Source organism: Chelonia mydas, chromosome 16 (assembly GCF_015237465.2).
Source record: "Chelonia mydas isolate rCheMyd1 chromosome 16, rCheMyd1.pri.v2, whole genome shotgun sequence".
In the NCBI taxonomy this organism is placed as follows: Eukaryota; Metazoa; Chordata; order Testudines; family Cheloniidae; genus Chelonia; species Chelonia mydas.
The window spans coordinates 9,242,105-9,268,824 of NC_057857.1; the positions used below are offsets into that span (position 1 = coordinate 9,242,105).

The window sequence follows — 26,720 nt, forward strand, 5'->3', positions numbered from 1 at the left end:
GTTTTGGTTGGCCAAAGTTGGGCACCCTGGGCTTGATTTTTTTCAGAGGCCTTGAGTATGCACAACTTCAGTGGAGGTCAATGGGAGCTGCGAGTGGTTGGCACCTCTGAAAATCAAATCCTAGGGAGGTCTCAAGTTAGGCACCCAGAAATGATTGGCTACTTTTGCCCATTTAAGCCCTACATTAGGATGTTGAGTACCTACAACAGGAACTGTGGGAGCTCTGAGCCTGTGAAAATCAGCCCTACTACAGGTGCCTAAAGTTGGCACTGCAAATTAGTGAACACTTTTGATCATTTTGCCCTTCAGTGACGTGCCTCAGCAGCCCCAGAGAATCTGTGGCATGGTTGAGTCTAGAACAGGAGAGTATCAAACCCAATCCACCTGAACATACTTCCTCCAAAGCCTTGACCCAAACCTCATGGAAGTCAGTGGAAAGACTTGCATTGACTCCAGGGGGCTTTGGATCAGACCAAGAAAGTCAAGCAAAGGATCCAGTGATGGAACAGCTCAGAAAAGTCCAGGAGCGATTACACATGGGATCTCAGTTCCCCTCTCAAACTTCCCAGCCAAGGATTAGAAAAAGAAAACCAGGCAAACTATATGGAAAAACAATAAGAGAGTGAACGTTCAGTTAATGTATATTGGAAAGCAGCTGTGTCCAGCAACCCCCTCCCAACTCACCCCTCTGTGGAGGATTCCTGCATCCATCCACCTCTCCTCTGCAGCCCCCAAGATAACCACATTGGCAGACTTGGAAACATTTTTTGTCTTGAAACCTTGAATTGTAAGAATGGCTTGCACAGCTGGGATGGGTTGTTGGTGGAATCAAACCCTGATAAAAGGCAGCAGCAAGGCTTGGAAAGGGTGCCTATGACGTAATGCTTTGCGTAAATGAGAGATTAGGAGAGAAATATTTAAAAAAAAAATAAATTAAAAGAAGAATATGAAGCACCCTCCTGGAGATAAGGCTGGCGAGGACTTTGTGTGCCTTTGTTTTGGGTTTTTTTGTGGTTGTTACAAGAAAGCGGGATGAGGGGGAGTTGTTGCAGGTGTCAGCTGGAGAAAGAAAAAAAAAGTTTTACAGACGTACAGGCCAGTTTGACAGACACTACTACTGTGATGAGCTTTCAGGTCTCAGGCAGGCATGTCTCCAGAAGTTCTCACGTGGCACCTGTCACTGTAATGTCGGAGCTATGCACCACAGCGTGCGGAGGGGGCTTACTCAGTTGACAACTGCAGGAGGATTAATTTGTGGCTTAACTTGCTGCTTGAACCAGGACCACTTTAGGGGCCAGTCCAAAGCCTATTTCAGTCGATGGGAGGCTTTTCATTTATTTCAAGAGGCTTTGGGTCAGGATGGAATTTTAGAGGCCCAGACTGGAGCTGTGTTTTCTGCACCTCTAGCCCTAACTGTACATACTGAGCATTTGGAAATCTTGATTCATCCAGATCCATCCTCATCAGCAGCACATTTACGTACAGAGGCTGTTGCTGCAGAGACTAAGAGCCCTGGGTTTGAAGTTCCCCATGGGTGGAACAATCCTATTAAAAAACTGGAGTCACTTTTTACACATCCTGAGGAACTGCTGGAAGGTTCAGGGGTGAGGACCAGCCTAGCATTCCCTGGAGAGCAGTAGCTAGCTGTAAACAACAGGCTGAACTTTTTCTAGAAACTTCCATCCTCAACGGTCCAAGCATTTGACCAACAATGAATGACTCCACACCGCAGCTGGATCACCACCCATTTTGCAGACAGGGAAATGAGGAGTTCAGGGGATGCAGTGAGTCAACAGCAGGGCTGGAAATAGAATCCAAGACTCAGATGGCGACTCCCAGGCCCCTCCGTTCCAACCACGAGGCAGTACTATGTCTCTGTATTAAACGCTTGATTTATCCCTTGCCAACCTTTACCGAGCACCATTTAGGTCCACCAACAACCAAAGTGGCCCCAGGAAGAGTTTACAGCATCTATAATTCCAGCTGGAAGGAACTGGCCTTACAATACGTTCCTTTCCCTATAGGAATAGGTGGGGCACCAGAGGCACTGCTGAAACAACTGGAGTGGGGCCCCTCTTACCTTTCCCTTCACCAAGGGACTGTCTTTGTCAGGAGGAAAGAAAAAAGGCTAACAGCAAGAGAGTGTTCCAGGCTGGAGAGTTTAGGGCACCATAACAACCTGGATCTCCCCCACATAAGCCCCTTGGGTACCCAGATGTTATCCCCACTCAGGAAATGGGAAAGAAGAGGATGGGGAGACTATCCGCTAAAGCAGCGTTTCCCAAACTTTTTTGGCCACGGAACACTTTTTAGCCTGGTATATATTTACGGAACACTTATAACTGAAACGTGCCGGAAAGGGGTAGACGCCAACAGGCTTGCGTGCCGCATTCTGTTTACGCCATGATATTCAATACGAGATCTATCAATAACCGGAAAAAGAGTTTTATGTTAAATTATAGTCATTCAAAAAGAGTCGTAAACTACGCTTCAAATATGCCAAATTTAAAATTAAAAAAAAAATTAAAGACCCTTTTTAAAAATGACGATTCTTTCACGGAACACCTAGTCACATCGTGCGGAACACAGTTTGGGAAACACTGTGCTAAAGAAAGGTGTTGGCAAACTGTTGCTGGGATTCTATATACCATGCAGCTCTCGGCTTCTCTCTCTCTTGCAGGGGGTGCTGTCTGACACCCGATCCAGCAAAGCGCATCATGCAAGTGCTTTACTGCAGTCGGGTGGCAGTGAGGAAAAATGATTGCTAGAAAAGGAAGAGTGTGGTCATGTTGCTACACCAGAGCACTGTAAGGCAGGACTCCTGGGTTCAATTCTGAGTCTTGCTCTCAAATTGCTGGGCAACCTCAGGAAGTCACTGCCTTTCTCTCTGCCTCAGTTTCCCCAACTGTGACATGGCTAATAAAAGAAAAGGAGTACTTGTGGCACCTTAGAGACTAACAAATTTAGTCTCTAAGGTGCCACAAGTACTCCTTTCCTTTTTGCGGATACAGACTAACATGGCTGCTACTCTGAAACATGGCTAATAAAAATAACACTTCCCCTCCTTCTAGGGCCAGCTCTCCCCTGCAGTGTTCTCCTGCTTAGATTAGTGAGAGTTACATGTGTCCGGCAGTGGCCAGGGGAAATCAAACCTCAGGGCTGGCCTGAGAGTTAAATTAGCGTTTGTCCTGGTCATTACAATCACCAGGTGAAAGCGGCTGTAGAGTTCAGAGAATCAATATAAAAGCAACAGTGGAGAACTTAGGAGCACAAAGAAGCTTTTGCTGGCTTAGAAACGGACCAAAGCCAATAACATCTCTGTTTGTGTTTATTTCTGTAGCTCCCTGGGTCTCTTGCACTGTCTCTTCCATTACAATCAGAGAGATAAGGTTAGAGAAAAAAACCTGTTTACTAGTATTAGGTTACTACACACTCAGAAGTGAAAATAACCTTCAAGCACACAGATGAAAAGGGTTAGTAAATCTGCAATGGGAAACTGGTGGGACCAGTAAGGGCCAATTCCCCACCAGCCTATCAACAGACCAGGCTGATAGGGTCCTTTCCCTCCCCTTTCCTGTTAACATTTCCTAGCAGAATCATCAATTTTTACGTTCCTGTCTGCAATACCTTACACAATGATCTAAGAATTCCACCTCCTCCTCGCTCCCCCTTCAACTTTCCTATCTTGCCTTCCTCCTCCAGCCGACCCCAATGGACCCATGCAAATAAGCTCAGAGACGGCTGGGGGTCTACAGATCAGATGCCAGGAGCTTTATAGCAAAAATGCAAAGAATGTTATTTCATTCCTGACATCCTGAGGAAAGGTTGGGAAGAGGCTGGGCGTGGGGGGAATCTATAATGCTCTATTTCTGTTTACAGTGTGGGGTGTAGTCAGAAATGGGGGCGGGAGGGAGGGAAATTTTGCCTTTCCCAACAAAAGAGGAGAGAAAAGACCAGCTTTTCAGCTAGTGTAAATCATCAGGACTCCACTGAAAGCACTGGAATTACCCCAGTTTACACCACATGAGAACCTGGCCCACATGTCCAAGTCGAGGACAGTCAGAGACAACCTCTGCCCTGAGCAGTTTACAAGCTAAAAAGAAAAGACAGACATAGGAAGCGCTTGTCTTAAGATCACACAGCAGACCTGGGGTCAGAACCCACGTCTCCTGAGCCAGCACTCTAGCCACTACACTACGCTGCCTCTCCTGTAGCATGCTAGGCTTGGCACACCATAGAGCTGCTGTGAAGTTGAGAGTGGAATCTGAACTTCATTCAAGACCAGGTAATTTTGGAAAAGGGGTTTTGCTTTGGGCCCATCTCTCGTGGGCAAGGGAAGGCTGCACAGGGAGGGACAGAAGGAGGCCCTTTGTCACATGACCCAGCTGTTGCTGTATGGACAGGACAGTTCCGTCCACAAGTGGCAGGGTGATGAGCGGGGAGAGGAGACGGAAGTGGTCCATCCTGTTGGTTGCTTGGGTAGGGAGAGAAGCACCTTGCTTTCTTTCACACGGTTTCCATTTGTGAATCCTTTCCCAAAAGTGTATGCATGATTTTAATGCTGGTGGAAGAAGCCAGGCTTGGAAGCTGCCTGTGGGTACCACCATGATACGGACAGTCCGGGCAGTAGCAGCCCAACCTTCTCCCTAGCCTGGGGGTATCACCTGTACTAGTGAGGGGAGGCCAGGCCTCATGGTCCTTTCAGTCCTGGGCCCATCTGCAATGATCACCTTTCACAGGGGTCCATTAATGCCTGCTGCAGTTATGTTTTGGTAGGCAATGTGGACACCTGTCAACTGGGAGCTGGACTTAACCCCTACAAACTCATGTCACCTAGGCCTACATTTGGACAGCCTGATTTTGCTGCAACTCTAAGATCTTGAAAGAAGGAGGTTCTTGCAGTTCAAGCCCAGGTCTGGGACATAGGAATCCTGGGCTCAATTCCTGGCTCTGCCACAGACTCCCTGATGAACTTGGGCAAGTCCCCTCATCGTTCAGTGCCTCCGTTCCCCATCTGTAAAATGGGGATGACAATACTTCCTTCTTGCGTTGTCTATTTAAACTGCAAGCTCTTTGTGGCAGGGTCTGTCTCTTACTATGTGTTTGTACAGCACCTAGCACAATGGGGCCCTGGTGTCACTGTAATACAAATATTAAAAATATGTAACAGGAATTGCCTATATGCGCAGCTCTTACTGACCTTCATGTATTTAGACTGTAGGCATTCTGGTGCAGGGGCTATTTGCACAGCCTCTAGGAAAAGGAGACTCTGGATCCATGGTTATGACTCCTAGGTCCTTTGGTAACATAATAAAATAAAAATAAAACTCAGGTATTAGCTAGCCAGGCTGTACAATCTATTGGAACTGCTCTGCTCTGAGATGACATTGCCAAGAATCCTGTATTTGTGTCTATGGTAGAGTGAAAGTAGAACTAATGGGCATTTTTAATGTTCATTGCTGGGGGGTGGGGAGGAAATCACATGCACACACACAAACACTCAGTCTCTGCTTAGTTCTCCATGACATCTGTCCCCCTTTTGCTGCACATGCTGCCAGTCCTTGATGCCCTGATAAGTAAGCAAGCACGGTAATGCATGCAAGACAGATGTATGGTATCATGAAGAAAATGGGGGCTACGTTTATTATTCCTTTATGAATATCTTTAGACCTCTATCACTATTGTGATGTCTGCTACATGGGCGCAAAGAGTTAACTTCATGCTGGGGAGTGGTGGGTGGGGGTGTTATATGCAGGAAGGCAGACAATGGTTGTAGATAGCTCCATCAGGGATACTTAACAAACAGCAGAGGTGTCTAGAGCTGCTGAAGGTGTCCTTGTTCAATGGAGGCACAACTGAGCCGTTTCTGTTTTACCCAAGTCCAAGGGGCGACAACTGGCCAACGACTATGGACTTGCGAATGACTCTGGTCTGCTGTAACAAACCCAGTAAGATTGGAGAATGGGGGAGGAAAACGGGTAAGGGCAGGAAGAGACAAAGGTGTTAGAAACTGCTGTTTAAAGAGACTCTCTCTAGCAAGGGAGGGCAGAGCAAAGCCAAAAGACAAGAGTGGGTGGGAGATGAGAGAGGGCAGAAGAATCATGACCTATCGGCTCTCTGTAAGGGTGAAGAACCTGCGGCAGGGTTTTGTGTGCAGGGTGTTTATTATTTCTCCACAGATCTGTCTGTCTCTTGTGCTGTGTCTGCGGTTACAACTGCACTTGGAGCTAGAGGGGTGATTCCCAGCTCCAACAGACATACTTCTGCTGGTGCACATCAGGCTAGCCCTGCAAAATTAGTACTGTAGCCATGGGTAGCAGGGGCAGCAGCATGGGCTAGCTGCCCTGAGTATGTACCCACAGGGCTCAGGCAGGTCTGAATTCATCAGGGCAGCTAGCCTGTGCCACCGCTGCCCGGGTTACCACAGCGACACTACTATTCGCAGCGAGCTCCCTGGCTGAGAGCTAGCGCACGAGCCGGGAATCACACCCCTAGCTCCAGCGGCCGGTATAGCCGCCGAGGAACGTGGCACTCTGACGATGGCATGCATAAGCTACCGGGGAGACTTGGGAAGTCAGCACTGATCCTGGGGCACAGGGCAGTGGACCAGAGGGTCCCACTGGCCAGTGAAGGGTGCCGAACAGGGAGTATGTTTAAAAGGCCTGATATAGGGACAGTAGCTGGATGCTGCTCAGACCCAATAGGCTTAAAAGCACATGGGATCCAATGGAAGGATCCAGTTTTGCAGCCTGGTGACTGTCCAGAGGCAGAAGCTGAGCCAGGGCTGAGTTTCAACCTGTTCTGCTACGTCTTCAGCTACGTCTACACTACGAGCTGGGGGTGAGTCCCTGCTTGTGTAGACGTACTTGGCGAGAACTAGCACGAGTATAAGCAGGAGCATGGGCAGTGGTGGCCCAGCTTAGCTATGCTGAGCACAAACTTGCCTGAACCTCATGAGTATGGACTTGGCATAGTTTGCCATTGCCAGCACTGTCCCGGCGACACGGCGCTCTACGCCCACACCAGCTCTTACCCGGTACGAATCAAACCCCTCGCTCGGAGGGTAGACATGGCCTTTGAGGACCTGCTGCTGCTGGCTACTGAGCTCACTCATGTGTCTTTCTGATATACGAACAATAACAATCCCTACCAACTAAAGAGCAGCAGGCATTTGCCAGCACTAGCAGGCTCTTGTATGCATATAAATAGCCAGACATGCAGTCAAAAAGGCATATACACTTCGCACAGGCTAAGCCTAGCTGCACTGGAGACAGCTGCTGTGCCAGCTAGCGGATTAAGCTGGCTAGCAGGATTTGCTGGCTGTGGCTGCAGCCCCACGTAGTAGAGTTTATTGCTGTTCTGAGGTCTGATTGTAGTCACATGGCTATAATTCACTTCCATCCAAGGGAACTGACCTTTCTTCCGCAGCTCCCCATCAAGAGCTCGAGACACAACGAGCCATTTCCTCTGGCTTCCAAGTTTCTGTCTCCTTGAGGTGATGATGCACAGCGACCTCTCTCCCCATGACCTCTCTGACACATTTGCACGCTTGGGATGGTGAGAGGCCTCGGGTCAGGTCAGCAACACACCAAGGTAGCCTATCTGGCATGGCGAGGGGAAAAGCAAACTCAGCGGGAGGCTGGAGGCTCCTTCTCGGCAGAAGGACACGCTCCAAGGAAGAGGCTCTGGAGGGGTTCCTGATGACTTCCATATTGTTTCCAGTAAATTTTGTGCTGATTCTTGGCACAAACACCGGAAATGAATAGGCTAGGTCAGGAATGTAAATAAAGTGAAACATTGGGATTTAATCTAATCTATAATTATAGTATCTCTGGTGGAGGAAAGAGCGGCTGGTGCTGCTCCTGCTTTCGCAGAGCCGATCTATAGAAGAGCCAGAAGAGGTTTCATCTCCTTTTCCAAAATCTCCCTCTTTGGCCCCCAGCTAGTGGCTTCTCCCCAAGTGCTTTGAAATAAACACGCTGGCTAGCAATCCCGCTCTCCAGCAGCTGATCAGGTACAGCACTTGGATGCGGACGGCTTTTACAGCTCAGTAAACTGGTGTCCTAAGTGCTCGGAGAGCAGCTAGGTAAGGAGATGAGATGGGGGAGGTTGGTTGCAGGGGTAGGGAGGTTGCGGTGTGCAAAAGGAGATAACCCAACAAGTCCCATTTAGGAGAGGGGAATAAAGGAAGCTGGTGGACCTCTGGGGTTGGGTTATGGGCGATGGACCCTCTAGGCTGATCTTTGCCTTTGGTCAGATGCAATGGACAGCCCTTCCCATTTAATGGCTGCTGTGCAATGAGCTACGGGGTCTCAGCACTATCACAAAACCATCAGTACAATTGGCACTAATTACGCCCCTTGCTGGTTGTCCCAGGAGCAGCCAAGCATTGACCAGACATGGAGGTGGCTCTGCCAGACCAGGCTTGGAGGAGTGAGTGGGTTGCCTGAGTTCTGTCTGTTCTATGGGGAGAGGAATTCTTGCTCATGGCACATTTTGCCAGCAGGATATTTAGTTCATCTCTCTCTCTCTTTTTTTAAGGGACATACACCAAATACTGTATTCTCCAAAAACACCCACAAGCAATACGGCTGTGTATTTTTAAGTGGGCGTTCACATGTTTTCAGTATGGATTTGTGTGTACATGCATGCATTTGTGTGTGCACGTTTGTACGCAGGTATCTGTGTGTGTGCGCACTTGCATGTGTATGTGTTTACAGGCAGGCACGTGTGTATTATATCTGCTCATGCTGTAGGATTGGTGTAACAACCCTAATGTTTTACAGGCAGAACAGCCCAAGCTGGAAGGCAACTTGTTCTCATCAAACTGAAATTGAAGAAAGACATACAAATTAGTTCTGCTTTTGTTAGTTTATTTGTTTCAATTTCAGAAACCTCAAAAACAGAAAAATCAATTAGCTTGTTTGTTCAAAGATTTTGTTTTTCTTAAAAAACTGAATCCTGGCTTTGATCTAAGGACAGAAATGCACTGAGCGATTGGTCAATAGTGTTGCCTAATTGCTTTAGGTGATTCAAAACGAAAAGCCAAATGGACAGGACGTCAGATCCACATTTACGGATTTGATCAGCCTTGCGTGATTGCACAGGTCTGTCGCTCTCTTTAGATGATGCCCTCCAACTGTCCAGAGGGCAAAAGGGTTTGCCTTTTAAAAACACCGATGCAGCACAGTGCATGTGCATTCACCGGACAGCCTGAAAGAAATCTCAGCTCTTGATGGAATTGCTGCAAGCTGGATTTTCCCCATTTTAGAGTCTTCCAAGAAAGAGATTTTTCCACAAAAATAAAAAAAAGCGAAACAAGGAGAAGAAATTCAATTTTAAACCCAACCTTGTGCCCAGGGTTTTGTTTTAGTTATGTCTGCGTGGGTTCAGAACAGAGCATTAGCCTCACAGGTCACTGCCCTGACTTTCTGCGTTTTGTGTCACAACTGTATGGGTGTTTGCAGAGAACAGTCCTTAGGATTACACTACGTGTGTGTGTGTGGGGGGGGTGTGTGCATGTGTGTGCACGCACACACTGCATGCGAACATGCATGTTTACAGACAGGTGTGTGCGCGTACTGACGGGTGCGTGTACCAGTGTGTGAATGTGTATGTTTAGATGTATACACATATCAGCCCCTATATACGTGTGTATGGACCAGTGTGTGTGCACAGATGCTAACATCTGTGTGTACGTGCTGGTGTGCACGTAGCATTCTGGGATCCCCAGGGAAATGGCTGCCAAGCCCCACAGATCCTTAGTCAGATGCATGGAGCCTCTCTGTGTGCCTCCCAAATCCCACCTATACTCCCACAACACCTGCTAGCTCTCCCAGTTCCAACTTGTCTTTGAAAGGCATGAAGAGAGGAGATAGAGAGCTAGACCCAAAGCCCATGTTGTCAGTGGAAAGACTCCCAGTGACTGCAACGGGAGGTGGCTCAGGCTTTTAGTACAGAAGGCTGCTGCATCATTGTATACACCAAGCTGTCACGGAGGTTTGGCCCACTTCCCCTGAAGGCGGACTGCACAGAGCAGCAGCTTCCCAAATCCACCCAGCCACACACTCCCTAATGCACACACGTTCTACTTGAGAGTAGGTAGCAGGGATGCCGGTGGCTGCTCGCTAATTGAGGACCACCTCTCCCCATCTCCATTGCTATGGGGTTCAGTGCTGTGCAGCAGAGAGGAGCCTTTGGACCAAGGAGAGGACAACACTTTGTCTACATTCCCTTGGACAAATCGTAAAGCTTTGCACCTTTGACCTGAGAATCCCCAAACCCTTTACAAACACTGGTGAATTAAGCCACACAGCTCTCTGGGAGGCAGGCAAGGATCATGCCCCTATTTTGCAAATGAGGAAACTGAGTCATAGAGGTGCCTTGGCAAGTCATACAGGGAATCTGTGACAGAGCTGGACCCAGTACCCAGTTCTCCTGACTCCCAGCCCAACGCTTTAACCTCAAGACTAGCCTCCCCAGAGACTGGAAGGCCAATAGAATTGCTCATCCCTTCTGACAACCAAGGACCAAGCTGCCAATAGCTCGCAAGTGATGAGATTTTACTGGAGGCAAATCATTAGCCAGCTCCGTTCCAGACTCTTCCTGGCATCTGCTCATTCCCAGTGATATTCATAATTATATTACATACCTATATATATTTTAACAAGGAAACATTTAGAGTTATTCAATGGCAAGCACCATTTGGAGCCTGCTCCCAGATGCGGCACAGCACCAGAGTTGTGCAATAAAAGCTCTTCCCTCTTTGGAGGTTGTCAACGTACTTAATGGGGTGGGGAAGAGAGGGCGGAGCGGGAGGTGAAGGGAAAGTATTAATCAAGATCTTAAAAAGTTCTCGTTGACAGTCCATTTGCCAGCTCTCAATTTAACTGCCTTTGTGGTCCCATAAAAAGTTTCATTACTCACTACAAAACGTGTTTTAATTATTACAGCCGCTCTGACGTTAAGGCCTGGGTGTTTCTCTCTCTCAACTCTTTTTCTGTCTCTCTCTCTTTTTTTTACATTTGCTCTCCTACCTTTCCCCGTCCCCTGTACGCCAACTGAGACACGCAGGGGATGCAGCGCACGGAAAGCACAGAGATGAGGAAGGGTGGTCTTGCAGGTAAAGCACAGGCAAGGGAATTGGGCCTATGTGACCTTGGACAGGTCACTGTGTCCTTCAGCGCCTCAGTCCCCCACTCTGTAAAAATGAGGACAATGACACTTCCGTTGTCTATTTGGACTGGAAACACTTCAAGGCAGAGCGTGTCCCTCATGGCGTGTTTGCACAGTGTCTAACACACTGAGGACTCTAAGCCATTCTGTAACATTCATAATACTGCCTCTGGTTGCCCTGCCTGCTAAGCGGGGAAATGGAAAGGGGAGAATCTGGCAAGGACTCAAACCCATTTGCTGCCTCTGAGAAACTCCCTTTAGGGTCAGATTCCAATCTCCCTGATGGCTGGCTCAATTAATCAGAGTGAGGCAGACCATATCCCATCATGCACATGATATCAGAGAGCTGCGATTACCTCAGTGGGATCTCTTTTATCCCACTTACCCATTCATGGAACCGAACCAAACTCCCAGATCCAAACAGCCCCAGTCTCTCCAATGCTGGACGACGGGATCTCAGTTTCATGATCTGAGTCTGTCTCGGCTCCTAACGCACAGTCAAGACATGCACACCCAACAAACCTGTTTGTACAGCGCCAACCACAAAGGAGCCCTGTCTTGGTACAGCCCTCTAGGCACTAGTGCAATCAAAATGTTAACCAATAACTGCATTATATGCTATCTCTCAACCCTCCTCCCCATCCCACCCTACATCCATCACTTTCTTACTTGTACAGGCCATCTGGTTCCAGGCACTTGAAAATGACCGAATAAAGGCTGGTTTCTGGGACCTCTCCATGGCTCCTGCCAGCTGCCACGCAGGAAGTTCCGAGTCCAGAGAGCAAATCATCAGCAAAGCTCAAGGATTCTCCTGAAGACCAAAGAGCAGAAGGGCAAGATTAATAAAGCTAAGCAACCCCATGCTCAATCTCCAGCCCTGGCATTCATTATTTCCTGAGCCTTTCCCTAGAGGACGCAAAGCAACTCATATACAGCACAGGCCTGCAGGTCATCAGAAAGGAAGAAGCTGCACCAAGGGCTCCTATAGGGTATATTGCCCATACACAGTGCAGGGCCACCAGCAGTATACAAGCCCATTGCAGGGCCCATACACTGCAAGGCAAATCCAGACCGAGTTGACTCACAGCTTGGACTGGGCAATATGAGCACTCATAGAGCATACAGGCAACACACAGATTCACTCCAGGGATGACCCTGCAAATGTTGAACCCTGAACCTACATCCTCTAATGGGGCAATGCATCCTTCTTTGGAAGAAAACGGACTTAGTGCTTTGGTCGGTCTTTTCCACCTCAAAAATCTCTGATTTCCGATTCTGTTCACTACCACTTTTTCAAAAAAGCACCTGTCACAGTCAAGCAGGTTTCTTCACCTTGGCTACTACTAACACCTTAGATGACCGGCATTGAAGGACATTTTAGAAATGCCATGTCCTTGTCACGGTTATGCTCTTTATTTGTTGCTTTTTCTCTCAGGCTGGCTGGACAACAAAAAGCAATGACTTCCCGTTCACAGACCGTCTCCCCGTCAGGTTCTAAACGCTGCAGAACTTGCAGTTCAAACACTGCAGGGAGATGATTGCTTCTTTTAAAGCCACCGTTTTTATTATAATTTAAAATAATAATAAATAATAATCACGCAAGAACATTTTTGTAAGTCTTAGGTTTTATACAAGCTTATTTTTACTACTACACCACTCAGTTTTTACAGCATGACCCAAATTAAGTTGACAGCATCCCTTTAATTACACTTCTAGGACCTGACTCCTCACTGCTTTCCCCTACGTACCGTTATTTATACCAGCGCAAAGTGAGTTACTATTTGGATTTTTCACAGGCAAAGCAGTGGAAAATCAGACCCAAACCTTGCTATTGATGTACACCGGGAGTAATTCCATTGAAATTAGTTGAGTTACACTGGTGTGAGTGAGCTCAGAATCAGACCCTTCATTCCTGCTTGTGCCAGGGCACCTTGTATGGAAGTGCCAAGGTTTTATGGCTCATATCAGAGAAGAATTCTGTTCTGACCATATTTCTTTCTTTGCATTTTTAACTGAAAGTAAATCTGATTGAGGACCACAGAAATGGAACATAAATTTTAAACTCTTGGTATGAAATGTGAAAAGCAACACATTGGTGTAATCAACACGGAATGCATAATTCCCGCAGGCTGATTACCCAGATAGCACACACAAAAATTGTGTCTTGTCACAAATTACACAGTTCAATAACAAATGTCCCCCTTGACTGGAGAGAAGAGCAGCAATAAATTTCTTCCTTTCCTAAAGGAATCCAACTCTTAATTATTCATCTTAATGCACCATTCAGGCCCAGGCTCTCGGTATGATTTGCTGTTTCCAAACAATTTTTCAGGCAGATCCATTACTGCTCTCCATATTTTAACATTGTTATTAGAGATGGACCTGAACCAAATTTTGAGGAAGTCTGATTGAGAAGAAGGTTTTGGGTAAAGCACAGGACTGGGACGCAGAAGATCTGGGTTCAACTGCTGGCTCTGCCATGGACTTCCTCTGTGACCTTGGGCAAGTCACTTAAACTGACTGGGTTTCTGGGCAGATTTAAAAACAAAAAAACAAACCCAGCTTTGAACTGATTGGCCCTTGGTTCCAACCTTAACTTCCTGCCCTTTTCACACAATACATAACCAGACCGTAGAATTCATTGCAATAGGATGGTATTAAGGCCAAGAATTTACCAAGATTCAAAAAGGGGTCAGCCATTTATATGGATAAAAAGAAAACCGAGAGAAAGAATAGTTAACGCTATGAAATTTTGGGAGGGATATTAAACTGCATCCTTCAGGGCTTAAATCAATCTTTAACTATTAGAGATCAGGAAGAGACTTAATGTGGGGGCATATTAGTCCACATCTGTCTTCTGTGGGTTCTTTTGACTTCCTCTGAAGTATCTGGCATGAGGTGATGCCAAAGGCAGAATACAGGAGTAGAAGGACCACAGGTCTGGTCCTGTCTGGCAAGTCCTATGTTATTGCTCATGATCTTGGTGCCCACCTCATTCAATTGTGGTTTCATTACTGCTTAACTTAGACCTTTTCTTTGAGACCGGATGCCCCGTACCTTTGAACAGACACAATGCACTCGAGCGTATAGGCATGGTTACCATTATAGTTCAGATACAAACTGACCTTCCACCATTACAGCTTTGTTGTCTGGAATTGCTGCTGATGTCTTGAAGGTTCCTGTTCTGAATACAGGGTCACAGGTTACTTGAGGATAACCAGAAGATGTTTGGGGTTGAGGTGACACAGCACATTCTAGTGAGTCTAGTACAAATGTTTGGGCACAAGAGCGATTATCACTGCTTGCTGCACAGCCAATGCTCTCCTGACTTAAAACAATAGTCACTCATTATCTGGTTCGATGTTATTTTGCAGTTGCAGAGTTTTAGGGAAACACAGCTATGTCTAGCTGGGGATTTATGGAAGCACCTGCCTTCGAAATGAGAGTTAATAAATGCACGTGATGGGCAGAACATACAAGTGCTTTAGTGCTCCAAAGGCTGGTGGGCTCTTTCACCAGCAAGGGAAGGGAAGCAAACTCCATGCCCGAGTCCTTTGTAAGGGCCTTTGAACAATGGGCACAAACATAACAAACCTGAAAATGCTGGTTACAATCCCCCCAAAAGCTTTTTCCCTACCTCAAGCCCCAAGAGAGAAAGAGAACACACCCTTCCTCCCTCAACCCAGCCATGTGATAGGCAGGGATCTCTTATCCCTTTCCAAGCTGCTGCTTTCACTCTGCAGGGGATTCCAAAGCCCTGGCACTTCCGCTGCCAGCCCTAAGAGGTGACCCGGGCAAGCCAGAGAATGGCCTGGGTTCTGAGATGAAGTTAGAGCCAGGAGTCTCACACTGCTCCAACAGGCACTATGGGGTGGATCTGAGACCAGCACAGCACCCACACAGACACCAACATACGCATCTGGGTTTTTCTAAAGAGACCAGAACATCAGGCACTGAGCACTTTTGAAAATTGGACCCATCTGTCTAGTTACTTCTCTGGACCCCTGCACTGCAATATCTGAGTTCCTTGCAAACATTAATGAATTTACCACCACAACACCCCTCTGGGGCAGGAGAGCACTAATGTTCCCCAGATACACTGGGGGAACTGAGGCACAGAGAGATGTGTTTGTGGCAAAGCCACCTATTGAACCCAGGTCTCCTGAGACCCAATCTAGCACATGAACATGAAAAACGTCCTCAAGTTGGCAGATAAATAGTTGCATAAGAACTGTGCTGACCAGAAGCCAGGATGCTCTGGGAAAAGGTACCTTACATAAAAGTCCTGCGTATTTCATAGCCACAGAATTTGCCATGGAATATCCCTTTGCTGCAGAATTGTGCTTCGGAATCTCTGCTTTCATATAAAATAAAACGTTTTTCTAGTGTAACCTGCTGGCGAGCGTGTGCAGGCCTCATCTCTAGCAATCTACCAAAGAGGAATAATTAGCAGTATTGCCTATAGAGCTTTAGCTCAAGCTATAGCAACTTACAGTTACAGCTCTGGAGGACCCTAGTTCAATCCTCGCTATAACATCCATCACACCCGTGCTTACAAAAATAACCTTGACCAAATATAAATTGACAGAGTGATGCCTGCAGAAAGCCTAGAACAATAACTCTGAGAGGTGTGGTCTGATGTGACCTGCCCTGTAGACTCTACAATTTTATAGCCTATGGCTTTTTTCCAAGATGCTGCAGAATTTAGCCTTTATGCGGCGGAAGTCACCATTTTGCTGGAACCAGACATCTGACATTTTGTTTTCTGTCTGCTGGGACTCATCCCCTGCATCCCATTCTCTCCAGCTTTTGCCACCATGGCTAGTTATCTAGATCCCAGTGAATTCGTCCTGCACTGTTCCACGGAGCCAGGCAGCAGGGGGTTGGGCAAGAAGGGGAGTGAGACAGAAGCGTAGTTGGTCTAGAGAAATGACAAGCTAAGCTCAAGAGAGCTGGCACATGAGCGGCTAAGACTAGCTGCAAGCTCCCTGCTTCCATGGGACATACACAGAGGCCCAACCTGCAGGGACAACGTTGTGGGACCGAGACCCAGCACGTGGAGCAAGGCCACCTGGAAAGCAAAAACCCCATCCACAGAAATAACCATTTCGCAAATAATCATTGACCAAGTTTATCACACTGACCCATAGCTGTTTGCATTGGGATGGGGGTGGAGTAGGAATGAAAGATGTTTACTGGTAGTATAATAGGCAGGGCTGGTAGGCTCACCTATTACTAAGGTTGCCTGACACTTCCCATTTTAAGACCCTGTTTTCAGTTTGCTTATAACTTTGCCAGAGTTTAACCATTTGGGCTGAAAATGTACACATTGAATGTCTGCTTCAGGCTGAATGATTTTGGAATATTTCACCCGCAGTGGTTCAGCCAGTTCAGAGAATGAGGCTAGGGAGAAAATATGTTGTTTTACATGTTAAAAATATTTGGAAACCTTTCTTTGAAATGCTCACATGCTTTGGAGCAGGGACCTGCAACTTGGCAGGGGGCTTCTCTAGAGGGGAAGATAGCGTGTAGCAAGCTGGGGTGTACCTCTACAGTTCTCCAGTGCACTACACACTAACTGTCCAGGTGGAGCCTGCCACTGCACATTCAAGTTCCCCAGTGCGCTTTGACCTACTGCTGTGTGAAACAGAATGTGCCTTTTGCCGTCCCTGTAATAATCTGCCCACATTTGGCCAAGTGATAAGCCTTTGAAACACTGCAGTTCACATTTGATCAGCAGAGACTTATTAGAGCTGGGCAGGTAAATTCCTGGAAGATTCCATCTGCCCTGGGTACACTCCAGCCTAAAACTGAGCAGAACTCTCCCTTCAACAGCCGCTGCGGGCTAGTGCCAGATGTGTCAGGGCTGGGGCCAGCCACTTGAACTGAGAGCAGGGAGCCTAGCACTCCTGTGCTCTCAACAACTGCCGCCCCCCACCCCTATCCCTCCCACACACACATTGGGCCCTGGCAGCTTGGAGGCCAGGAGCATTTATGTGTAGGTAGTAGCCAGGAAGCCAATGCCTATGGTTCACAAGTGCAGCAGATGTGGGGGCAGGTATGGCCGCAGGTGTAACACAGCTCAAGGGAAAATTGGCTATCCCATAGGCTACCTAAAGGTCAACCTATCTACCAATTTTCAGCTTAAAGGCACAGCTGCATTTTGAACTCTCCCACAATTAAAAAACAAACCATGATTTTTCTTTAACGTGTGGGGTGGGGGGAAGTCTCTTTATTCACCCTCTCATAAACCAGGAGCAGCTGAAAGGAATTTGCTCAAACTTTCCGTAATATCCTCACAAACCAGAGTTCAAGTGTGGGGGAAAAAATGAACACAAAACCAGACCCCCAAAATAGAAGTTTAGGAAAGTTATGAGCCTCTGAAAGCAGCACATTTGGGCCAGATTTTCAAACATGGCTAGTGATTTTGAGTGCCTCCATTTTTGGGTGCTTCCAACTTGAATCCTCAGAAACATGAGGCCCCTTTAAGATGTCTCAAGTTGGAAGCATGCAAAATCATTCGTCATTTTTTAAAATCTTGGCCATCACAGTGTCTTTAATATACTCATTCACGCAAGGGCCACAGCCATTAGATATGGAAAATATCATCTCCCTCCAACAGCAGGATACAGTCACCCCCCGAAGAACATATTAGACCTTAATCTGATGCCACAGTTGATGTTCCTCACCAAGACTTTGCATACAGACGAAGCAGAAAATCAATGCTTTAAAAAGAGATGGACTTTCCTGTCCAAGAACCACACCCTATGAGGTGCTGAGCACCCACAAACCCCATTGAAGTCTGGGAGGAGCTCAGCAGCCAGGAGGCCTGGATGAACATGGAGTCCAAATTCCTCTGTTGACTTGAAAGATGGCATTCCTTCCACATCACAGTTAGCCTCCAATAGTGGAACAATACAGGAAGCTTGGGGCTGAAATAATGTGAATATTGAATTGCCCCCCATCTGCTTCCATAGCAAAGCTGCCCATGTCCTTTATCGGATGAGGCAGGTCATTAGAAACCAGACCCCCATCAATCTAAAGAAGGAGGTCAGCCCCCTAAAACAGTATTGAAGCACAGACACCCCAGCCTAACTGTGGCAGTTTTTTTGCATTATTGGCCTTCAAAGAAAAAACGAAGATCCCTAGCTGAGCACATGACAGCTAATTAGGTCACCTCCCTGGAGCAGGAGAGATTTGTATTGACAGGCCAGCCTGGTGTGTCTTTAACTAGCAGGAATAAAAAATCCGCCCCCCCCCATACTGATAAAGCAACAGTCAATAATGACCAGCTCCAATCTGGATGTCCCACCTGGGCTTATCACTTAGTGCCAAGATAACTTCATCAGGATCGGGCCCCATTGCGCTAGATGTTGCAGGGACCCAGAGTAAAAGATGGTCCCGGCTCCAAATTCTTACAATCTAGTTGGCTAATAACACCAGTTGATGTCACAAATTACATGCCCTATCCCTCTCCTACCTCCGTGCTACCAGGGAATGGCCTCTCCATAAACATCCAGTTCCCTGGGGTGATTTTTGCACGATGGCTCGTGCACGAGCCCACGCTGCCTTGCAGTACATTTCAAAGGGCCTTTACAGGACCCCTTATTATTGTATCCACTGATAGAGCTATGTGAAACTTGGCCATTCAAACTGGATTAGGATTTGACAAACCTATCTAGGTTCTGTTCATAGTCCGCCCTCCGTGACCCCCACGTGTCAGTTTGAACCAACTCGTAAAACTCAAAGCAAAATAGATGGCATATGTAGGAGTGGGTTGCAGGGGATTCAGCTTAGGTTTGTGAGCCTCCACAAGCCTTTCTTAGTCCCTGGACCAAGATCTGTGGTGGTAACAAAAGGTTCCCCAGGGGCTTTGTTCCTAGAACTTGCTAGGACAAGGTTCCTCATTAGAACCTCCTCTCTCAAGAATGGCTTGTGAACGCAGCATCAAAGCACCAGGTCAGCAATAACTTACCCGCCCAGCCACCCTGAGATTACAGGCTCTGTTTAGTGCAAGAGGGAAGGCTGGGTAGGCCACCAGAGTTATCTTTCTGAAAGTGCCCCAGGCTCTCTAACGCCCACCTGGCCAGTCCTTAGAGGGGAACTCAGTTTAATGCCTCATCCGAAGGCCATCACCCCACCCTGTACCAGACTCAGCATCCCGTTCGGAGACTCGAACCCTTGGTCTCTCGGCCTAGCTGTGAGCAGGCTCTGAGTCACACGTCCTGGTATGAACTATAATCAGCACCAATGGCCTAATCCTCCTGTCACTGACAGCTGCGTAAATCACAAGCAGATTCACTCACGTCAACGGGACTTCCTTGGCTGTGCAGAGCCAAACGAGGAGAGAGGCGAATCAACCCATGAGATTCCTTGGGGGGGAGAATGTGGAAGCCCTTTTGCCACAGGGAACACCTGCCTGTTTAACCAGATTGCCCCCCGTGCTCAGAAACCATGTCATGGAGAGAACGGCAGCACGTAAAGCATGGGGAGAGGATGACTCAGCCAGGCTCCTTTGCGGGTGCACAAAGGTTCAGCCCCGGGTGCTGTGGTTCTTCTTTTTGGCACAGACAGGCCCGATGTGGTGTAGCGGCAAAGGAGGGAGATGAACAAGAGGGAGTGGAGGCTCTATAAGAACGGTCTGCTGCAATTCCTAGAAAGAAAAGGAGGAAGAGAACTCTCAGCTGTCCATTTGTCACTCAGGCCGGACAGCTTGTTTATTGGCCTAGACTAAACCCACCCCTATGAACTTCCCAGTCACTCTCCTCTGAGTGTGGTTTTCTTTTTCTCTTTCTTTCTTACTTTTTCTTTCAACCTGTTTTTAATTTATTCTTGTGCTATCACTGACTGTGACCTCAATTCAAAACTGGTGCTCGGGGGGTGGAGGGAGTGGGGAAGACAAAGGGGTGGGGGGAGTCCTTAAAAATCATCTTTAATTTAGTTTGGTTCATTTTGAAGCTTCAGCAGAAGGAAGATTAACCTTTTCTGCCTAACTTAATGAAAACAAGGGGAAAGTCGGTATGGACAAATAAATAGCCATGTGGGCACGGCGCAGAGGCTCTCACGTTACAGCCCTGGTGGAGCTGTAATGGGGAACAGGCATAGGCCTACAGAGCAGCTCCCAGTTCCCTGTCCATTTTCAAGGAAAGAACAGCAGAATAGAATGTCAGAAGCCCAAACGGGCACCAATGACGGCGCCCAGAGGCGGCAGATGGGGCCCTGCTGGGACGTCCGTCCCTGGCGGTGCCCTCTGGAGCGGTGCCAATGGGAGCAGGGGGGAAGGGAGGCCGCCCCAGCATTGCTCCTTCCTAGTTTTGTTTTCTGATTGCAAGAAACACCTGATGCAGCGAGGCCTCTAAATGCATCGCTTTTTTCTGGGTCCTCCTTGCACCCTCCCTTTCGGCCAGGGTCCGTCCTCAAGGTGCTGGGGCAAAGAGAGGAGGGCAAGTTTGGGAGCCTGAGATTTGCTCTGCTCTGTTTGGAGCGACAGATGCCGAGCGCAGGCCCAGGGTTGTTCTTCGGGAGACAGGCTGCACTTCAGTTCAATGGGCTTTCAGATCAGACCCCCCCCCCCCCATGTGAGGGGAGGTATCTCTCGAAGAGGCTCGGCTAGATCCTCAGCTGGGGTAAATCAGTGTGCGGACACTTCACTCAGTGGAACTACTCTGATGTACAGGGTCCAACCCACTGATCATGCCAATCAAACCGTGTCCTCACTCCTGGGGACTGGAGGTCGGATCCCTCCTTCCACCTCACCTCTCTTGCCATGGTGCACAAAGGGAATTCACAAAAAATGATTAGCTCTTCTTTATATTTCAACGGCGCCCACAATGTGCTAGTTCCCGTTGCCAAACACAGGAAGACTGGGCCTCTGACCTGAAGAGCGTGTAGTCTACGAAAAGGTCCTTATGTCCTGGAATACCTCCAAGTGCTCTGCACACTATATACGGGAATCACCTTACTTGTACCTGTGATGCAGCCACTTCTAGAGTGGAACATGGAAGCTAATTGAGACTATGACTTTGGACAAGTCACTTAATCTTTCTATGCCTCAGTTCCCCAGTACTTCCTTTCTTCCATTCTTTGTCTTGTCTAGTTAGACCATAAGCCCTTTGGGGGAGAGGGACTGTCTCTTACTGTGTGGGTATTATTATATTAATTATTATTTCTATTTCTGTTGCACATAGGAGCTGCAGACAGAGAGACAGACCCCAGTGCAAGGGGTGCTGCACATACACAGAACAATACAGAGCCTATGTGCCTCTGTTACACCAATACATGAATAATAACAATAGGCTCCATCTTTTATCCAGTCCCTTGAGTCTTCCAGTCCCTCAAGCGACGGCAGCTGGCATTTGTGCATGGCTAAAATGACAAGAACAGCATTTCCCAATGTGTCTAGAGTCCGAAAAGCCCCAAGGATGGCTCTGTTAGAGTCTTCCGAGTCTAGGAGTCAGTGGATGCAGACCCCACACCAGATTGCAGGGTGCACTGCTGACCGCAATCAATAGCAGCTTTCTCAGCTGAAGGAAATGGTCTTATTCTGAAGGTGCTGCAATGCCCAGCACATAGTGCCCCTCATCAGGAACACAGGGTGCATGGCTAATTTCTCAGATGAATCCCTTTGATTTAAATGGCACACTTCCAAAGGCTTGTATATGTCTGTCTTAGGATTCCCTACACTACCCAGCACCATAGTATCTATGCCTTCTGGACACTCTGCTCTTCACAGCAGAACCTGATAGCTGCAGCAAAGACCTTCTGGAAAACAGCCCTCCGTTGGACGTGACCCAGCCCACCCTGCAGACAGCATTACTATCCCTGTCCTCCAAGAAACCAGCATCCAGACAAAACGTGCATCCAGCCCGCTTGGCCTGTGCAAACTGCAAAAGACACCATCCACTGGGTGGGGTGGGATGAGATGGGAGATAATGCATTTACCCCTGTCATTAATGCCTCTCCAGGCTCACCCATGGCATGCAGAGGCTGTCAGAGCTGGTTCTTCTGATCACTTGGCTCAGATCCTCAAAAAGATATTTAGGCACCTAATTCCCATTGATTTCAACAGGAGTCGGGCACCTCAATACTTTTGAGGATCTGGGCCCTAGCTTTCATTAGGGGTTGGCTGGGATTTCCATATAGGTTGTTCTTTAAGGCTCAGTCACAGAATCATAGAAGATTAGAGTTGGAAGAGACCTCAGGAGGTCATCTAGTCCAACCCCCTGCAAAGCAGGACCAATCCCCAACTAAATCATCCCAGCCAGGGCTTTGTCAAGCTCACCCTTAAAAATCTCTATGGATGGAGATTCCACTACCTCCCTAGGTAACCCATTCCAGTGCTTCACCGCCTTAGGTCCTTTTCTGCAGAACTGCTGCCAAGCCATTCGGTCCCTAGTCTATAGCGGTGCATTGGATTCTTCCATTCTACGTGCAGGACTCTGCACTTGTCCTTGTTGAACCTCATCAGATTTATTTTGGCCCAAACCTCTAATTTGTCTCGGTCACTCTGGACCCTATCCCTACCCTCCAGCATATGTACTTCTCCCTACAGTTTAGAGTCATCCGCAAACTTCCCTACTTCTCCTTCTTTAATGAAATGATCCTTAGTGATCCTCATGAAGCCAGTTGCTAAGCGGGTAGCACAAGAAGTCCTCTTGCTCCCGGACTGGAAGAGTTCTGGCCTTGACAGTCTCCCACTAAGAGAAGCATCCATCTCATTATTATTTGTAGTGAAGTGACACCTAGAGACCTCTGCCTCATGCAGTAAGGCTCTGTACAAACCTATAACAAAGAGACAGTCCCTACCTCCAGGGAGCTTAACGTCTTGTGAGAAGTTCACTACCAAATTGCTCACAAAGGGTCACAAAACCGCTCAGGTGGGTTTGTCCCCACGCTTGGTTCAGACCCTTGCTCTCATGGACCCAAGCATAGCCCCGTGCAGCTTCGCTCTGTCTATCCAGGGTGTTGGGCGGTTCTGGCTGGTTGGTGGGTGCCCAAATGCAGAGCGGACTAGCTTTCACCTAGGGGCACCGGAGATCTTTGCTGAACTAGGAGGAAGCCTAGTGGATGGAAAGCCAGCCCTGGTTGAATTCCACCACTGGGTCTAACATACCATCTGGCCTACCACAGAATGCAAGTAGGGACTTTGATCCAGCGAGGGAGCAAGAGAGAGCCTGCCAAACGTTGTGCTCCCAATCCCTCATTTTCAACTCTACTGATCACGCCCCCTTATGCCCAGCTCTTAAAGGCCAAATTCTCCATTGACTTAACACCCTGTGGGACCTCACTGATCGGGTGCAATTCAGTGCAGTATTGAATCCTCAGCTTTTTTTAAAAAAATCCTCCTCTCTACACATGCACCCTGGCCTCAGATCCCAAGGTAGAAGGGGGACGGGGGGAAGCATTTCCTAGAAAGGAACGCAGAGTGTATAATTAATCTCTAAAAACACAATTGCCCTGGGTAATTTGTCAAATCAAATCACTGTAAACTGATGCCAAAAAGCAATCCCCTGCTCTCTGCTTCACTTCTCTTTGCACTTTTTGGGTAAACGGACCTTTTGTAGCTCTGCAAGATCCAAAAATTAGTTCTACAGCATCATAGTAGCCTTCCCCCCCCTCCTGGCCCCTTCCGATACTTCCTGGCTCAGTGCTGGAGAGCGGCTTGGACTAATGCACCCAAGTTCACTACTGTCAGTAGTGGCCAATTTAAAGCAGCAACTCTGTGTCCAGCCCAATTTTCTTCTGAATACAGCCAGGTGATATTGTCAGACGTTGATTTCTGCAGTGTGTTAGTGATAATGTCATAGATCAGGATTTTCAGAAGGACTCAGCACTCACAACTCGGGCTGGATTATCAGCACGTTTGAAAATCTGGACCTTATTCAGTTATCTCAATGGGAGCAGAGCTCTTTGGAACATCTGGCCTCCCACTGGGGTCTTGAACACCTGAAAATCCAGGGGTCAGATCTTCTGCTGGTATGAACTGTCCTAGCTCTCCTGAAGACAATAGAGCTATGTCAATTTACAGTCTCTGATGATCTACACCCTGGCTGTGAGTGATTTGAAATAACGGTGCCATACTGGTTATTACAGACCGATGAGTGATTTGGAAAAAAAGATAGGAATGTAGTGAACACTCTCATAAATAACAGTGTGGAGTTGCTTCACTATGATTCCTGGGGAATTATTGATCCTGATCAGGCAAACCTTTACACACGTTTAATTTACTCATGTGAGCCATTCCATTAAACTCAAAGGAACTACTCAGATGCATACAGTTACTCAAGCTGTAGCTCACGAAAGCTTATGCTCAAATAAATTTGTTAGTCTCTAAGGTGCCACAAGTCCTCCTTTTCTTTTTACTCAGGTGTGTATGTGTTTGCAGAACCAAGGCAATAACTGGTGAGTACCCTGACAACTGGAGAATTTGAGAAAATATTGGTGAATCCTGAACATTTTATCACAGATGTTTTTCAACCGAAAATTCATACCAGGAAGTACATCATTTGTTATTCTCCTGTTTACAGACTTTCAGTCATCCAATCAGGGAGAAGAAGCCATGCCATGTGACTTAGGAGACCAACTACATATGCCATGACAACACAAATAATGCATAGCAGAAGCAGACCGATCACAAATAACTCACAGGCTGGAAATCACCCATTCAAGCCCTTCGTGAATACAAGCGCAAGGATAGAGATCAGTTCTTGAACGAGGGCTATGTTTGTAATTAGGGTCAGTTCATAACCAAGATTTCAAATCAGATCTAATGGTGATCAAAGTGATTCATTCTTTTATAATTCTGATTATTTTTAATGAATGACTGGGTCGAATGAAGGCTGGAGCTGGAACTCTCTGAATGAGGATGAGTTTATTTCATCACTAGTATAATGGCCAATTGCCCCCATTCCATTTCTGGTGTGACTAGTGTATTTCTCCATTCCAGCAGTGTCTGTCCTGCATCCCATACCAAAACTGGCAAGTTCCTTTAGACCTTTCCGAATACACATGCCACATGAGTCTCCTCCATGAAACCCAGCTGTAATGTATGGGGATTGAGTAATATCCTTTTAAATAGTTTGTGAGCCCTCTAGTGACCTTCACTGTCTTCTCTGTTTCACAAGCCACCAGAAGGCTGCCAGAGCTGCAGTGTTGTATGTATATGCAGGCAGGCCTTGCATGTTGTATGAAGTTCATAAACACGGCTATCTGAACCCATCATGCTCATGTGGTTCCTTTGTATTATATATGTTGTATAAAGAGCAGAAGACAACATCAGCAGAATAAGCGCCTCTAATGACCTGCACGTAGAGAATTATAGATTGGCTCTTCAGAGACAGCTGTGTCTACCACTGTACTAGCAGAAAGGTTGTCTAAAGTCTTCATGGCAACAGCCTCAAGCAAATTAACTAATAGAGCTGGTCAAGATTTTGCCAGCAAAACATTTTTTTATCTGCTCCGAAATGGGCAGAAAAGGAATGTGAACCTGAGTCTTCCACATTGCAGAGGAGTGCCATAACCAATGGGCTATTATGGGATGGGGCTCCACTCTATTTTTCATGAAATTTTTTGAAAGGTCTCAGTTTCGGGGCGATGCGGAATGAACTCAAATGCCAGAACCTCAGTGTTTTTTTGCTAAAAAGGAATTCTTGATTTCCAGCCAGCCATATTTGCCAAGACTCTGGGCTCTCTGAGGCTTTCAGAGTTTTGCACGAAACAATCTGTTAAGCAGGGCATCATTTTCCCTTTGGTTCTCCTAAGAGAGGTGGCTAGGAAAACTTTTTTTATAATAGGGATTGATTCTGCAAGGTGCTGAGTACTCTGGCTCTGATCCACCAATGCACTTAAGCACAATGCTCAACTTTAACTCAAGCCATGAGTTTCACAGGCTAATTGTGCACTGTCTGGAAAAGGATTTCCCCACATCAGGTCTAAATTTATTGCCTTACAATTTCATTGACTGTCTCCTAGTTCTTGTGCCATGACAAAGGATTAACTGAAGAGCCTGACCTATCTTCTCTAGATCATTCATTGTTTTGTCTGCATCTTTCACGTCCTCTCTCATTTGACTCCTTTCTATGGAGAACAATTTTAACATTTTCAATCTCTCTTCAGATTGAAGTTCTTCCGTGTCTTGTCCTCTCCTTGCCATTGACTGTATCAGGATGTTCTCTGTTCCATTACTATTTCCACTGGAATAGACTCTGCCATGTTGAATCTTGAGCACTTACTCACTTAGAGATAATACTTGGCATTGATATGGCATTTGCCATCCAAAGATTTCAAAGCACTTCACAAAGATCGTTATTATTTATATTGTGATAGTGTGTAGAGGCCCCAGGCTAGACCTGAGTCCAATTGTGCTACACACACGGTTGTTGGGTTTAGTGTGTGGGTGTTGAGTGATGTTGGTGGCCTGTGATATGCAGGAGGTCAGACTAGATGATCTGGTGATCTCTTCTGGCCCTAAACTCTATGTCTATGAGTGTAACAGGCAGCTCCCATTCTTAGAGCCTTTAATCGAAATAGAGAAGACAGACAAAGGG

General features: G+C 47.1%; 1 protein-coding gene across 2 annotated transcripts in view; it reads right to left on the bottom strand.

The window, feature by feature from the left end:
• Positions 1 to 26,720, bottom strand: part of ASTN2 (astrotactin 2) — a 592,122-nt gene that overhangs the window by 47,267 nt on the left and 518,135 nt on the right. For both annotated transcript variants that reach the window (XM_043530271.1, XM_037879485.2), the window contains one exon: positions 11,845 to 11,986. In XM_043530271.1, the coding sequence (XP_043386206.1) occupies positions 11,845 to 11,986 (142 nt within the window). The remainder of the gene's footprint in view (positions 1 to 11,844; positions 11,987 to 26,720) is intronic.